The following is a 16,794-nucleotide window of genomic DNA, read 5'->3' as shown; positions in this document are numbered from 1 at the left end:
GAAAGTCCACCAGAGGCAGAGGATGACGAAGAAGGTAACACAGGTGCATGAAACAACTGAATATAGGGAAACTCAGCTAGATTGAATTCTACATGACGAGAAACATAGATTCTCCCATACGGATGCAAACATTGTGACACTCCTATGACTTCCACTGGTGCCTTAACATCTGAGGGTGAACTGTTTTCTAATCCTTCATTGTATAGGACAATTATTGGTTCCTTACAATATTTGACTTACACATGACCTGACATCTCCTTTGTTGTTAACAAGCTTAGCTAGTTTCTTTCCTCCCCTAAACTGCAACATTGGGTGGCATGCAAACACTTACTGCGTTACCTCAAAGGTTCTGTTGGCTAAGGACTATTTTTCTCTCCAATTCCTTTTGATCTACTACTTGTAGTCTATTGTGATGCTGATCATGCAGGTTGTAAAGTTACAAGGAAGTCAACCAGTGGTGTATGTGTTTTTCTTGGCAACAATTTAGTGGTGTGGAGTTCAAGGAAACAAACAGTTGTAGCTCAATCAGTTGGAGAGGCCCAGTATCGAGCTATTGCTCAAGGTGTCACCGAAATAATGTGGCTGGTTTCTTTGTTCTCTGAGTTGGGATTTAAATCTCGGCCTACACCAATTATTTGGAGTGACAACATGGCAGCTAAGAGCATTGTAGAAAACTAGGTATTTCATGCTCGTACTAAACATTTTGAGATTGATCTTCATTTCATTCGAGAGAAGGTTGAGAAGGGTGAAGTGGAGATTAGATATGTTCTTACATCTAATTAGTTGGCTGATGTTTTTACGTCTTCCTAAGAACAGATTTCATTTGCTTTGTGCTAATCTGGGCATCCGGATGTCTCCTGCTTCTGTGGGAGAAGCTCACTCTAAGGCAAATGAAGAACAATCAGCTGCTAACAGGAAGTTTGTTTTGAGGGAGAATGTTGGAGAAGCTCACTCTAAGACAAATGAAGAATAATCAACTGCTAACAGGAAGTTTGTTTTGAGGGAGAATGTTGGAGATCATGTGACATGACTATGACATGACTAACTGAACTTTAGTTAGTCTTTTCTATGTCTAGTTTTTCTGTTAGCTTTCTATTAAGCTTGCTAGTTATAAGTTAAGAGATGACTTTATGCGGTATGTCTTGATCAGAGGCTGGCTGATTATATATATCAGCATAGTACTCATTTTCTGTATTGAGAACAGAGTTAAGACAATATCAGTTCTCTCTCTATTCCTCTCTGATTTGTTTCTCAATGATATTGTATTTTAACAAGAAGGAAACTTATCTCCAAGCCTAGTGATTTTATGTCCCAAATCTTGAAGTTCCATCTTGGTAGAAAGTCCTAGTTCTCAAACTTAAGTTGAGAGACCATGAATAGCTTCCAACATTGCTCCTAGAGCAAGCTCCCCCAAAGTGGGTGTAGGAAGACCTAGAAGAGAAGATGGATGTGAACATTAAACTAAATTGGAACCATTGTCATGGGATGCATAGGAGTTTTGATCATCCTGTTGAGTGGTATATGTTGTTTTGCTCTTTGATATTGTTTTGATGATGAAAAACCTCATTTGATATTAAGCACTTAATTATGTTATTTTAGGTGCAACTAAATTTTTTATTAAGCACCATAAAATCATTATGTTATTGGGTGTGTGGTGCCAATATTTACACAACCTAACGGTATCTTGCCGTCGAAGCCATTGCCTTTCTATTTGGACATATACATCCAGTGCAAATACAAGTTTGCTTTGCAGATTCGGTTTGTGGATTTCAATTGGACAAAGGGGTCTTGTTGGATGTGCCCAAGGTAGGGGACGGGTGCAATTATGATCCCATAGGGCAAAGGAATTGAACAACTAGAATCATGCATAGCTATGTGATTTGTAATGATATAAGATATGCTAATGGGAATATGATTTACAAGGCACCATATAATCTCAAAATCGAGATAGGAGACATGATCGAAGGAGCCACTTTTAGGGATCATTCAATGAGCTATGATTAAATGAAGAAAACGAGTGGTGGTATGAAAATGATTTGTTGTAGGAAGCCTATTCAAAATGTTTTGATCATGAGTTAGGGCCTTAACTGCTTCTGCAAGATTGAAGTTGGGAATTCGATTGGACTGACATTGGTATTCATTGATAAGGAGTTATTTGTTGTCAATGACTAGGTTTATCCAAAAAATGGCATTCAAATCATAGGGCCCAAATTCAATATTCTTGCCATTGACTCATGAGTGTAGAGAATGGATGTGACAATGAGATTTGCATAGAAAGTCTTAACCAACCTAGGGTAGACGAGTTTGGTTGGATGTAGGATAGGTTCCCACTTACTAAGTAATTAAGGGAAACCCATCTTCATGTAGTTCAGTAAAGACTACTTGTTGACCTTCAAGAATGGTCTAATTTGTCATTGCATTGAACTTAGCTTCAGCTTCCACAGACACAAAAGTTGCAACATTAAAGTCTTATCACATCTTAGACTGTTATTCTTGTGAGTTAGAGAGTTTTAGGGATGGCTCTTGCGATTGTTGTGCTGGTGTTTGTTGGAAAAATAAATGGTTGTATGAGGTTCGTTGTTTAGGAGAGTCAGAGATTTCGAGAGGGGTTTCATCTTGTGTGGTACAGTTAATGATGGGTGTTCCGAGTGTTGCACTGTTTTAGTGCTAGGAGAGAAGATGAATTGTCACCTCTTGTTTTTTTATTGGAGCACAAGTTTTGACCCACTCTCGTGGGTTAAACTCTTCTTCTTCCTCTCAATTTGATCAGAACATCACCTTGATTACACAAACCATGCCACCAAAAACACAAGGTGACAATTCATCCCCTTAGGTGTCTTTGTAAGCCATTTTCTCTGCCAAGATGAAGAGATTTCAAGTTGACAAATTCATCAGCAGATTCAAAAAAATTTCAAAACACTTGAAAGTCTCTAATGGCTAGAAGCAACTAAAGGTTCTTTAAATTGGTCAAATGTAGCATGCATTTACTCATTGATTAGTTCTCAAGTTGTGCAGTTAAAGCTGATGGTGTTCAAGCATTCAAACGTTCATTTGAGTTGTACCATTGTTGTTTCAACCTTCATCTTTGGTTATTTAAAGGATTGTAAGTCATTTATTGTATTTGACTCACCTGTGTGTGAGGAGATCTCACTCTGTAAGGGATTTGACTTGCTACTAGAGTGTTCTTGTTAGTAAAGGGATTGTAATGAGGTTCTAGCTCTAGAACAAAAGCTAGGTTATTAATATTGTTTTTTAGTGAAACCTTCAAGCTTGTGCTTAAAGAAAGTGGACATAAACTCTTAAAGTCGAACCTTTATAAATCTAGTGCATGTTTGATTGGTTTTATTCTTATACATTCTTAATCACTAGCAAAAGACACTTAAAATCAAACTCTAAAACCAAAAAAAAAAAAGGTTTGATGGAGAATTTGTTGAATTTTTTATAAAACCCAATTAACTCCCTTCTTGGGTTATTTTTCTAGGCAACAATTTAGTTGTACAACTATTTTTATTGACATTCTTCATTCTTTTTAATTTGTTGGTGGGCAGCGTTAGGATACAAAATGTGGTTTCTCTTTTTAAGTAAAGGACCCCTTTCATTTTGTAGGATAAAAAGGTAGGGAGCTGACTTAATGTCACCTTGTCAAAAAACCCAAAGGGACAAGAAAACACTGTGTTTTGTTCATAATGCACCTGGTTAGCCTCGTACTTGCCTTGTACATCATTGGTCCCTTCCCTTTTAAACTTGTGGCCTGTATAGTTTTGGACCACCCAAGCTTTAATAGAGGTTAGGAATCAAACCGACAACATCCAAACCCTCCTACTACTACAATCTTGGATAGGTAGTTAGGGGATTTTTAATTTCACACTTTTTAGGAGCTCTAAATGATGAGGGTAAAAAAGTGTTTCCTTGGTAAGTCCTTTGGTGGTTGGAGTTGGAAGCATAGTTGTTAAAAGGATCCAATCTCCAAGCAAGGTGCCTCAGCATGGGTCAAGGAGGCACCCTCCATTAGGCACACACCTAACCATTTAGTCACACACCTCAAGCATAGGCACTTTGTGTGCCTATGTGATGTTAGGTAACAAAAACCCAAGTTACCCAATAGGCATAACCTCTTCATGTTCTCGTAAAACCCTATCATAGAACCTTAATATTATGTTAGACTTGGACAAATAGACTATGATTTAAATATTACTTGTGATTTTGACTTATGTTTTGAAGAACATCTTGGTAAAATTTCTTCTTATTTTAGTATCAAGAGAGTTGTAGATTATATAGAAGAAATCCTATTCTAAATATGGACAGGATTCTAATTACACGGAAATAATTAATTTAGGAAACAACACACACAAGGAAATACAACAATCAAACAAATTGATTCCTAAACTGAAGTTATCTCTAACTTTAGAATAGGAAATCAAGGCATAATTTAAGGAATATATAAAGGAATAATTTCAAGAATCTTAACATGTTTTGTTATGTTAAACTATGATATGTATAGCAATCCTTTATGTTGAACTATGATTTGTTATTTTTGCAAAGTGTCTCTCATTTTACTTGCTTGTCATTTTGTAAATTTGTCTTTTGTTTCAAAATTTGTATTTGAAATGATGCTCCATGTTGATGTTTTTAGACTTGTATAGTGTCAGTTATTTGTTATTTATAATTTTATTAGTTTGCATTTACCTCCTGTTAGTTATTCTATGTATAAATTGTAAACATCACAAAGATATACTTGATCAACCATGAAAATTTCGGATCTTTGAAACTTGTCGTGCCACATTCAGGTTAGGTGCACAATCACAGGACAAAAAGTGCACTCAAGTCACAAACCAAATACCCACTCTTCTCTAATAATACTCACAATATACGATGCTCACTAATTTTCTGTGTTCCAAACCTTATGTAAAGACCTTTATTTATAGGAGAGAACCTTAACTAATAAGGTTTAGGAGATAAAGATTAACTGGAATTCTAATTCCAAAACTATCTCACTTAGAGATAATTTTATTTATTTTAGGATGAGAACTTATCTCCTCTTATTTTATTCCTGATCAAATTGACTCATCTTGATCGCTTTTGAATATTAATTAACCATTATCAATTATTATTATATTTATCTACACCTCCTTTATAGGTATATATGTATTTTATACAAAATTGGAATTAATGTGCACCTCACATCCAAAAATCCCGCACATGCACCTTGTGCCTCGTGCCTCAAGCTCCCAGCACCTTTTCATGTTTCTTCTATGCATACACGTCCACACTTGGTTATACCATCACCTCCAATAAATTAAGGAAGTAGGTTCAGGTTGTGATCAATAGGTGCTATCCATGCAAGAGGGATGGGAGGTTTTTTTTCTTTTTTTGCTGAAAGAGGAAGGTGACCGCAAGGGCCTAAAACAAGGGATGGAAAGTTGCTTGACCATCCACTTTGCATTTTGCTTTGGTCCATGATATTTGGAATATGTTTTTTCTCCTTTTTTTTTTATATGCAATGAGTGATGTTGACTTATGTAATTGATGTTTTCAATTCTTGGAGCTAGGTTTGTCCAAGTTGGAGGAATTTTCATGTGTGGAGGTTGACGTCATAAGGTAAATATGGTGTGAAAAGTATTTGAGAGCTTTGGAGAATATAGAAAGCCATTTTGTTTTTATCCCCTTTTTTTGGTGGCCCAAAGATGATATGCTCTGTTCTCTGGAATCCTTTTTTTTTTGGGCCCTTTTTTGTATAAGTTTTTCTTTTAACTACACACCTACCCCTTTCCTCCCTACCCCAAGGTCCCCTTTTGTGATTCCACACCATCATCTCTGCCTTGTTGGGATTAGTTCACATATTTGTCCATATAGGAGGACCAAAATCTCACTTTACTTCTCAAGACTAATATTTCTCACAAAATCAACATTCCTCATAGTCCTCCACTTGAGAAACTTGTGTACCCACCACCAAACGGTTCTTGTTGAGAGTAGTGCTAACTGTCATTATGAAAATAGCATCCTTACACCATATGTCATGCCAATAACAAGTTTTTCTCCCATCCCTCTGGTACTAGTTCACCCGTCAATAGCTTGTTAGGTAGAGAAATGGTTGGATTGGCAGTGTGGGAACTTGAACATGTCAAATATTGGTAGCTTGTCATGTTGTTTGCTTTCGAGTGTTTGGGAAATACAGTGCTTATTTTTCTCTTTCATTTTGTTTTGGGATGGAAAAGAATGTTTTCCTATTTTTGTTTGGCAAAAGTATAGCTACATATCATGGTAGTTGTATGTTGAAGAATTCAAATTATTTGAAGTATCAAGAATAAAAAGATAAGGATTCAAAATCTAAATGCTAATCACTTATCTTATGGGAGAGACAAGAGATAAGGTTGGTTGGAGATTAGAAGCAAGAGATAAGAGATAAGTTTGATTGGGGATTAGAATCAAGAGATAAGAATTCCTAAGAAAAAGGAGGTAGGTATTCTTTAAGAGATAAGACCTGCTATAACTGATATACTTTATCTTCTAATTTTTTTTAAGTTCTTTCCTATTCTTAAGGAGATGTTGTAGGATATTTCTTGTATAAATACCCATTCGTGAGATCAATAAAATCAAGCTTCCCTCAATTGAGTAAGCCTCCCCTTAATTGAGTAAACTGCTTCTAAGTTACTCAAGTAAGATGTTCTATTCAGCTAATTTTTCTGTTTGTTCATGGTATCAAAGCAAGAAAAATATATAAGATCTAACTTCTTTTTCACTATTATTCCACCATGTCTGACGTTACAGTCGAATCAACACCTACTGTCACATCCCAAACCTCTCAGACCTCTGCAGAAAATCACCCTATTCAAATCACCACCATTCAACTTAATGGAGACAACTTCCTACAATGGTCACAATCAATCCGAATGTATATTAGGGGATGGGGAAAGATAGGATATATCACGAGAGATATTCAGAAACCCGGCAAAAAGAATCCTGCTTTCTCTACTTGGGATGCTGAGAATTCAATGGTCATGACCTGGCTGGTGAATTCCATGGTTGAAGACATTAGTGCAAAATATATGTGCTATTCAACTGCAAAGGAGCTTTAGGATAATGTCACACAGATGTACTCAGACCTAGGAAATCGATCACAGGTCTATGAGTTGACACTGAAACTAGCAGAAATTTGCTAAGGTGAGGACTCTGTCACTAAATACTTTAATTCTCTTAAAAGGATTTGGCAAGATCTTGATCTATTCAATAATTATGAATGGAAACCCAATGATAATTGCAACCACTACAAGAAGATGGTGGATATCAATCAAGCATTTAAATTTCTTGCTGGTCTTTATGTTGAGTTTGATGAAGTATGCAGACGTATTATTTGAAGAATCCTCTTCCTCCTACCAGAGAATTGTTTGCTAAAGTTCGTCGTGAGGAAAGCCGGAGATAGGTGATGTTGGGAAAAAGGACACCTAGTACTAGCAAATCTACGGATAACTCGACACTGCTAACTTCCAAAATCAATGTAGGACTGAAGATAAGTCCCAACTGAGGTGTGATTTCTATAGAAAAACAAGGCACACTGGGGAGACATGTTGGAAGATAAATGGTAAACCACCAAATGGAAAGAGAAGCAAAATTGGTGAGCAGTCTAACCATGCAACACCCATTGCTAATGAAGCTGAACCTAATCTATTTAGCAAGGAGCAGATGGACTAACTTCTGAAGCTGCTGAAATCCCATTCATCACCTAGTATTCCTAATGTTCTTTGGCACACACAAGTAGTAATCCTAATGTAGTCTCAATTTTTTTCCCAATCTGCTCCTTAGATCATTGATTCAAAAGCTTCTAACCATATGACAAGTGTTTCTCATTTGTTCAGTACCTATTCTCTCTGTTTAGGTGCTGAAAAAATTAGAATAGCAGATGGTAGTTACTCTCTTGTTGCAGGCAAAGGCCAAATAAAAGTTGTTGCTAATATTACTCTTAAATTTGTCCTTCCTACCCCCAAGCTTGCATGCAATCTTCTATTAATTAGTAAATTATCTCATGATTCTATTGTCGTGTCATTTTTTACCCCTTGTATTGTATATTTCAAGACCATAACTCGGGAAAGATGATTGCTAGAGGAATGAATGGACTCTATTACTTTGAGGAGATTGCTTTCGGTAATAAAAAAGCTTAGGTCTTAAGTAGTATTTGTTCAATCTCAGTTTATGATCAAATAATGCTATGGCATCTTAGATTAGGGCATCCAAGTTTCCATACCTCATACACTTGTTTCTTAACTTGTTTAAAGGAATGGATTGTTCAAATTTCAATGTGAAATTTGCCACTTGTTAAAAGGTCATCATGTTACATTTCCTCTAAAATCTTATTATGCATCAAACCTTTTTACGTATAACTATAAATTAGCAATTTTCTATTCATGTTATTTCCTATCTTTGTATAGATTAGATATTAATGTAGATTCCTAATCTAAAATTAGAATATTTGTATATAAACTAATGTCTCGAGAGTAATGCATTGAAGAAAAAATATTCTCTTTCAGTTATCTTTCTACTCGAGTTCTGTCATTCAACTATTCAATTCCCTACTCGAGTAAACCTATTCTTCAGTCCCTTTTTTCGTTCATGGTATCAGAGCCTACTCCACATGGGATGCAAAAAATTTCACGGTCATGACATGGTTGGTGAATTCAATGGAAGAAGAAATCAATACAAATTACATGTGCTATGCAACGGAGAAGGAACTTTGGGACAATGTCACCCAAATGTACTCGGATTTGGGAACTCAGTTCCAAGTATACGAGTTGACCCTCAAATTAGGTGAGATCTGACAAGAAGGAGATAGGGTTAAAAAGTATTTCAATTCACTAAAAAGGCTGTGGCAAGATCTAGACCTATTCAATGACTATGAATGGAAATCTCCCGAAGACAACAACTACTACAAGATGGTAGAAAAACCACCAGATTTTCAAGTCCCTAGATGGACTCAATATTGAGTGTGATGAAGTTAGAGGTAGAACACTTGGTAGGGAACCCCTCCCATCCCTTAGTGAAGTATTTTCTTAAGTTAGAAGGGAAGAAAATCGGAGGCATGTTATGCTCGGAAAAAAAATTGAAAATATACACACCGAAACTTTGGCTATGGTTACTAATGCTAATGTGTACAAAATGAGCCACTAGGAGAAACCTAAAATTTGGTGTGATTATTGTAATAAACCCCGTTATACACAGGAAACTTGTTGGGTTATCCATGGGAAACCAAAAAACTAGAAACCCAAGAACAACAAGAAACCTAGTTGTACCTACCCTATTGCACATGAACCTGAAACCAGTCATTCACCAAGGAGTAGATGGATCATCTTCTAAGATTGTTGAAATCCAATTCCTCATCTGGTACTCCTAGTGTGTCAATTGCTCAAACAGGTAATGATCCTATTGCTTTATCTTGTTTTTCAAATTTGCACCTTGGATTATAGATTCAAGTGCATCTAATCATATGACTAGTTCACCCCACTTATTTGATACTTATTCTCCTTGTCCTGGAAATGAAAAGTTCCTAATTGCTTACAATAGTTTCACCTCTATTGCTGGAAAAGGTTTAGTAAAAATTTTAGGAAAAATCTATCTGTTCTTCATGTACCTAACCTTGCCAGTAACCTACCATCTATGGGTAAACTATCCGAGAGATTCTGATTGATGTGTTACTTTTTACAAATCTCATTGTAAATTCCAGGACCAGAACTCGAGAAGAACGATTGGTAGTGCTAGGATGATGCATGGCCTCTACTATTTTGATGACTGCTCCTTCAGTAAAAAACCTAGTGCTCAAGGTTTGAGTTTGAGTAGTGTTTGCTCCATCCCTATTTACGATCAAATAATACTTAGGCATTGTAGAGTAGGACACCCCAGTTTTCGGTATCTTAAAACATTTATTTCCTAGGTTGTTTCAAAATATGGATGTTTGCCTATTTCAATGTGAAAGCTGCTATTTGTTTAAAAGTCATTGTACTACATATGTTGCAAAACCATATTGTACCTCAAAATTTTTTTACTTGGTTCATAGTAATGTTTGGGGGCCCTCTAAAGTCACAACTCCAACTAGCAAAAAATGGCTTGTAACGTTCATTAATGATCATACTCAGTTGTGTTGGATTTATTTGATGAGTGAAAAATCTGATGTAACCTAGCTATTTAAAATTTTCTAACATGATTGAAAGTCAATTTCGAACCAAAATTGGAATGCTTCATTCTAATAATGGAGCAAAGTATTTCAATGAAGGATTGGGAAATTTTTTAAAAGAAAAAGGAATTCAACACCAATCCACTTGCCGAGATACCCTAGAATAAAATGGAATTGCTGAACAGAAAAATAGACATTTACTTGAAGTTGCTCGTGCTATTATGTTTTCAGGAAACGTACCAAAATGTTTATGGGGTAAGGCTGTGTTGACAACAACTTACTTGATTAATAGGATGCCTTCTATGATCTTAAAATATACAACTCCATTGGACTTTGAAACTTGTTTTTCTAGAATTTAAACTACAAGTAAGTCTCCCTCTTAAGGTGTTTGGCTGCATAGTTTATGTTCACATACTTGCTAAATTTAGGTCCAAACTAGAGCCTGGGCTAGAAAAATGTGTTTTTACAAGGTACACTCCTAACAAAAAAGGGCACAAATGCGACAATCCAACAACCAAAAAAATGCGTGTCGGTATGGATGTGACCTTTGTTGAAAATGAACCCTTTTATAAAATTTCTCTTCATGGGGAGAATGAGAGAGGGGATTGATATTTTGCCTTTGATATGGTTTTGATGATGAAAAATAAATTTTTTTATAATGAAATTATTTTGTTAATGGTTATTAACTTGGTGCTCTAAATCAATTTCATCATGCAATTCAATGCCAAACATCTTGTGATAAATTTTTTTATGGCATTTGAAATATTATGTTTTATTTGATTTAAATGTGTAAAAATTTATTTAAAAGATTTTTTTACCCGTTGCAATAGTGAATAGTGAACAGTAATCCAATCATTGTGAACAGTGACGGCTATAAAAATGGATAGTTTCTTTTGAAACTCTTGGGATGCCTATAAATACCATTCAAGAATGCCCTTAAGACCACTAAGAAGCAAGAATAAATTCATTTGAGCTAACATTTGTATTTTTGCTTCTCCATTATACTTGCTTTCATTTTTCTCTTAAAGGACTTTGATTATCATTTGTATAATTTGTTCAAGTCTTTATATTTTTGTTTAAGAGATCATTGTAACTAAGAGATTCATCTCTCAGTTTTTATCTTTGTACATCATTCTCATATTTCCTAGCTTGTGAGCTAGAGGGCCTGCCGGGTTTTGGTAAGAGACTTTGTATTCCTAGCGGTGCATGCTAGAGGCTTATTGGGTGTTGGTAGGAGATTGTAATTTCCTAGCTTGTTGCTAGAAGGCCTATTTGGGATCAAGTAAGAGGTTTAGTGGATTGCTTTAAATTCCTTAGTGAGAAGCTAAGGCAGTGGATTAGGTTTGGTTTAGCTGAACTACTATATATTGTTGTGTCCCTCTTGCATTTATTTTTGTTGTGCTTCATTGTTTTCTTGTTTATTTTTCAAAACATCCCAAAAAGTTTTAAATTTTTCAAACACCCAATTCACCCCCCTCTTGGGTTGTGGTGCCATTGCTATATGATTATAATAAGGGGAAGATAATTTTTGGAGTGTAGTATCTCTTCCCAATACTATTCTAGAACAGCCTGTGGCAAATCCAGTGTTAGAAAAATAAAATAATTCCAATCCCAGTTTATTTTTTCCAAGTAACAATGATTCAAATTCAACAAAAGAATACTACAAAAAGGGGAAGAATGCTACAAAAAAAATTGAACTACGAACTTCGGGTTTACACTAGAAGGAAAAATCATACAAAAGAAAGGGGCCTACCTATTACTCCAACATAAAGGCAACTCCTACTTCTCAAAGTGATGGGCCCGGGAATCTTCCAGGTAACTCCTTAATCCCAACTCCTACTTCTTCAAATCCTAATCTTGTTCCTAATAAGCCGTCAGATCTTGAATCCCGATTGCTCTTAGGAAAGGTACTCATTCTTGTACTAATAATCCCATTTCAAAATACTTGTCATATGAAAACCTCTCTAACAACCATAGAGCTTTTACTGTTAAGATCTCTCACCTATTTGTTCCAAGAAGCATACATGAAGCTCTAGATGATCAAAATTGGAAATCTACAATTTTAGAAGGGATGAATGCTCTAAGGAAAAATGGTACATGGGAGATGGTTGATCTACCAAGGGGTAAGAAAACAATGGGATGCAAATGGGTGTTTAATATAAAATGTAATGCAGATGGAAGTATAGAAAGATACAAGTCGAGGCTAGTGGCCAAGGGATTTACAAAAACCTAAGGAATTGATTACCAAGAGACTTTTTCCCCTATCACAAAGTTGAATTCTATCAGAGTTTTACACTAGCTGTAAATTTCAACTGATCCCAGCATCAACTATATGTGAAAAATGACTTCTTGAATGGAGATTTAGAGGAGGAACTATTTATGAGTTTGCCTCTTGGCTTTAAAGAAAAAATTTGTAGTGGGAAAGTATGCAAGTTAAGGAAACCTCTATATGGCCTTAAACAATCACCCAAAGCATGGTTTGAATGCTTTGGAAAGGCTGTAAAAGGTCACGGTTATGGCCAAAGTCAAGCAGATCATACCTTGTTCTATAAGCATTCAAGGGAAGGTAAAATTGAGGCAAGCTAAAATACTTTCTTGGAATGGAGCTTGCCCAATCAAAAGAAGGTATTTCTGTTTGCAATGCAAATATATTCTTGATTTACTTGGTGAGACAGGTTTACCAGGCTACAAAGCGATGGAAACTCCCTTTGAAGCCAACCTTAAGTTACAACTAGCCGAAGCTGAAAAGGTGGTCAACAGGGAACAATATTAGTGTCTAGTGAGAAGATTGATTTATTTATCTCACACTCAACTCGATATTACCTTTTTTGTTAGCAAGGTGAGTCAATTTATGCCTTCACCTAGTCTCAAACACTTTGAAGTTGTGCACAAGATCTTGAGGTACCTAAAAAGGACCCTTGGAAGAGGGTTATTATTTAAAAAACATGGACATCTACAGATTGAGATCTATATGGATGTAGATTGGGCTAGCAATGTTATTGATCGAATATCTACCTCAAGTTATTGTGCATTTGTGGTTGGAAATCTTATTACGTGGAGAAGTAAAAAACAGAATATGGTGGCATGTAGTAATGTAGAAGCTGAGTTTAGGGACGTTGCTCATGGGATATGTGAGGGGATATGGATCAAAAGACTACTAGAAGAATTAAAAACATATGAATCCACTCCTCCTATGAAAATATATTGTGACAATGAAACTACACTCACAATTGCCCACAAACTAGTTCTTCATGACAGAGCCAAGCATGTGGAAGTAAACAAACATTTTATCAAAGAAAAGCTTCATAGCAAACTGAGTTGTATGCCTTGCATTCCAACTAGTGATCAAATAGTGAATATTCTTACGAAGGCGCTCCATAGAAGTCAATTCAATAGGCTGATAAGCAAGCTGGCCATGAAAGATATCTTTAGACCAGCTTGAGGGGGAGTGTGGAAAATAAGGAATGGTACGATTGTCCAAATCTCCAGCTGTACAGATCTCTAGCTATCTCCTTTATTTTGTGTTTCTAAATATAGCTTAGCCTAATAGGAAGGAGAATATGTATAACTATAAATTAGCAATTTCCTATTCCTGTTATTTCCTATTTTTGTATAGATTAGGTATTAATGTGGATTCCTAATCTAGGATTAGAATATCTATATATAAACTAATGTCTCTCAAGTAATGCATTAAAGAAAAAATATTCTCTTTCAATTATCTTTCTACCTGAGTTCTATCATTCAACTATTTAGTTGCCTACTTGAGTAAACCTATTATTCAGTCCCTTTTTCTTTCAATATCATTGGGTCAAAAATAGGGGAAGAAAGTACTACTAAAGGATGGTGATCCTCAATCTAAGCTTCAGGTTTATACCAGAAGGAAATCTCACTAAGACTATATAGCTCCTTCAGATCCTTCAGCACAAGATCGATCAAATTTGTTGAGTAATGATCCATTAGTTTCCACTCAGGGTAGTCCCTCCCAATTGCCACTAGAAAAACAATTTGTACTTGCACAAAACATCCCATTGCTGAATACCCATACTATGAAAAATTATCCAATAATCATAAGGAGTATTTATTTAGGATTTCTAACCTGTTTGTTCCAAGAACTGTTCAAGAAGCACTAGGTGACCCGAATTGGAAGTTAGCAGTTATGGAAGAGATGACTACTCTTAAGAAAAATGATACATGGAGTGTACTTGATCTACCAGCAAATAAAAAGGTTGTTGGCTACGAATGGGTGTTCACAATAAAGTGTAAAGCTGATGGGAGCGTGGAGAGCTACAAGGCAAGACTTGTGGCAAAAGGGTTTACACAAACCTATGGTATAGAGAACCAAAAAACTTTTGCTCATGTTGCCAAGATAAACTCTATCAAGATCCTTGTTTCCTTGGTAATAAATTCCAACTGGCCACTACATCAATTGGACATAAAAAAATGTGTTCTTGAATGGAGATTTGGAGGAAATATTTTAAATGAATCTACCATTGGGATTTAAAAGACAATTTGGTATTAGCAAGGTCTGCAAACTGAAGAAATCCTTATACAGGCTCAAACAATCTCCAAGAGCCTAGTTTGAACGATTTGGAAAAGCTATTAAGAGATATGGATTTTGCAAAAGCCAAGCTAACTGCACTATGTTCTACAAACATACCAAAGAAGCTAAAGTTGTTATTCTAATCGTATATGTAGATGATATAATCATAACTGGAGATGATCATGTTGAGATCCTGAAATTGAAAGAAAAACTTGCAGCTGAATTTGAAATTAAGGATTTAGGTCCGTTAAAATACTTGGAATGGAGTTTGCAAGATCCAAGGAAGGGTTTTTTGTTAATCAAAGAAAATGTGTCCTTGATTTACTAAAAGAAACAAGGATGCTTGGATGCAAGGCAGCTAATACTCCTATTGAGCCTAATGTGAAACTAGAGCCGGTTACAACAAAAGAGAATGTACCAAGAAAAGTATCAAAGATTAGTAGAGAAACTAACCTATCTTGCTCACACATGGCCAGATATTGCCTTTGCAGTTGGTATGGTGAGTCAATTTATGCATTCTCCTGCATTGGGTTGGTAGTTCGAGTGATAGAAGATCCACATCTAGCTACTGCACATTCATTGGAGGCAATCTAGTTACTTGGAGGAATAAAAAGAAAAATGTGGAGGTAAAAAGCAGTGCAGAGGCTAAATTTAGATCGGTTGCTAATGGAATTTGTGAGGTATTATGGACTAAAAGATTTTTGGAAGAATTAAAAGTTTGTACACCATCACTTATTAAGGTTTATTATGACAATAAGGCAGCCATCTCAATTGTTCATAATCTAGTCCTACATGATAGGACTAAACATGCAGAAGTGGACAAACACTTCATAAGGAGAAACTGAACAGTGGGCTGATCTGCATGCCTTATATACAAACTACTAATTAGGTTGCAAATATCTTGACCAAAGGTCTACACAAAAATCAATTTGATAGCGTAGTAAGCAAGCTTGCCATGGATGACATCTTCATTCCAACTTGAGGGGGAGTGTTGAAGAATTTGAATTATTTGAAATATCGAGAATAAAAAGATAAGGATTCAAAATCAAAATGTTGATCACTTATCTTATGGCAGAGATAAGAGATAAGGTTAGTTGGAGATTAGAAGCAAGAGATATGAGATAAGTTTGGTTGGAGATTAGAAGCAAGAGATAAGAGATGAGGTTGAATATTGGAGATTAGAATCACGAGATAAGAATTCCTAAGGAAAAAAGGAGGCAGGTATTCTCAAGAGATAAGACCTGCTAACTGATATACTTTATCTTCTAATGTCTTTTTAAATTTTTTCCTATTTTTAAGGAGATGTAGTAGGATATTTCTTGTATAAATACCCCATTCATGAGATCAATAAAATCAAGCTTCCCTCAATCAAGCCAGCCTCCCCTTAATCAAGTAAATTGCTTTTAAGTTACTCAAGTAAAATGTTTATATTCAGCTGATTTTTCTGTTTGTTCACTGTATCTTTTTATTCGCATACTGGTTATTTAAGAAAAAAAAATACAGCAATGCAGCACTAACTGTGTTACAACACATTCTCGTCTTTCCTTATGCTTATCTATGTATTCAGGAGCCCGTGTGTGTCTTGGTTTTTGTTTGTTTTGGCCTCTCCCCTCTTCTAGCCGGCTTAGGTCTCTTTGTATACTCTTTTGGTGGCTTCTGCCTTAATGTTTTATTTTAGCCCCCAAAAAAACTGTCACAAAACATAGATTAATGTAGTATTTCATTTTCTTTTTATATGTTAAGTTCCAAGTTATTCTGATCAGCATTGAGAAGAGACTTAAGTCATATTTTGATATGGAAATTTCATCTAAATAGGTATATCTGAGGCTGAACTCCAAAGTAACTGCATTGGAACATATGTATGGAACAGATTTTAAGGATGAAATAAGTTCTGAGGTGTTTAAAATAATACACATTTTAAATCACATCTTTCATCCATTTTATTTGAACCTTCTTAGTGTTCATAGCAAATCAAACTCTCGCCTCAAAATACCTTAACCTTGTCTTTAAAGTCAGATTGTCGAGGCTGGTAGATTTAAAAAATCTTGCCAACAAAGCAGCAAAGGCACATTTCAGATTATCAAAGCACATTTTC

At 35.6% G+C, this 16,794-nt stretch overlaps 2 protein-coding genes across 72 annotated transcripts in view; one reads left to right on the top strand and one right to left on the bottom strand.

The window, feature by feature from the left end:
• LOC127805979 (uncharacterized) overlaps positions 1-16,794 on the bottom strand; it is a 93,465-nt gene that overhangs the window by 63,380 nt on the left and 13,291 nt on the right. For 7 of the 46 annotated variants that reach the window (XR_008024295.1, XR_008024294.1, XR_008024291.1 and 4 more), the window contains one exon: positions 15,153-15,267. The exons of the other annotated variants lie outside the window; for them this stretch is intronic. The gene's annotated coding sequence lies outside the window, so the exon portion shown is untranslated. The remainder of the gene's footprint in view (positions 1-15,152; positions 15,268-16,794) is intronic. 46 annotated transcript variants of the gene reach the window in all.
• LOC127805981 (uncharacterized) overlaps positions 1-16,794 on the top strand; it is a 90,464-nt gene that overhangs the window by 61,090 nt on the left and 12,580 nt on the right. For 11 of the 26 annotated variants that reach the window (XR_008024307.1, XR_008024304.1, XR_008024301.1 and 8 more), the window contains one exon: positions 5,550-5,598. The exons of the other annotated variants lie outside the window; for them this stretch is intronic. Coding sequence is in view for 6 of the 11 variants with exons in the window: in XM_052342877.1 (XP_052198837.1) it covers positions 5,550-5,598 (49 nt within the window). In the remaining 5 variants the exon portion in view is untranslated. Of the gene's footprint in view, positions 1-5,549; positions 5,599-16,794 lie in introns of those variants that run through there. 26 annotated transcript variants of the gene reach the window in all.

The sequence above is a fragment of the Diospyros lotus genome, chromosome 7 (assembly GCF_014633365.1).
Source record: "Diospyros lotus cultivar Yz01 chromosome 7, ASM1463336v1, whole genome shotgun sequence".
Taxonomy (NCBI): domain Eukaryota; kingdom Viridiplantae; phylum Streptophyta; class Magnoliopsida; order Ericales; family Ebenaceae; genus Diospyros; species Diospyros lotus.
This window is presented reverse-complemented; position numbering and strand designations above follow the sequence as displayed.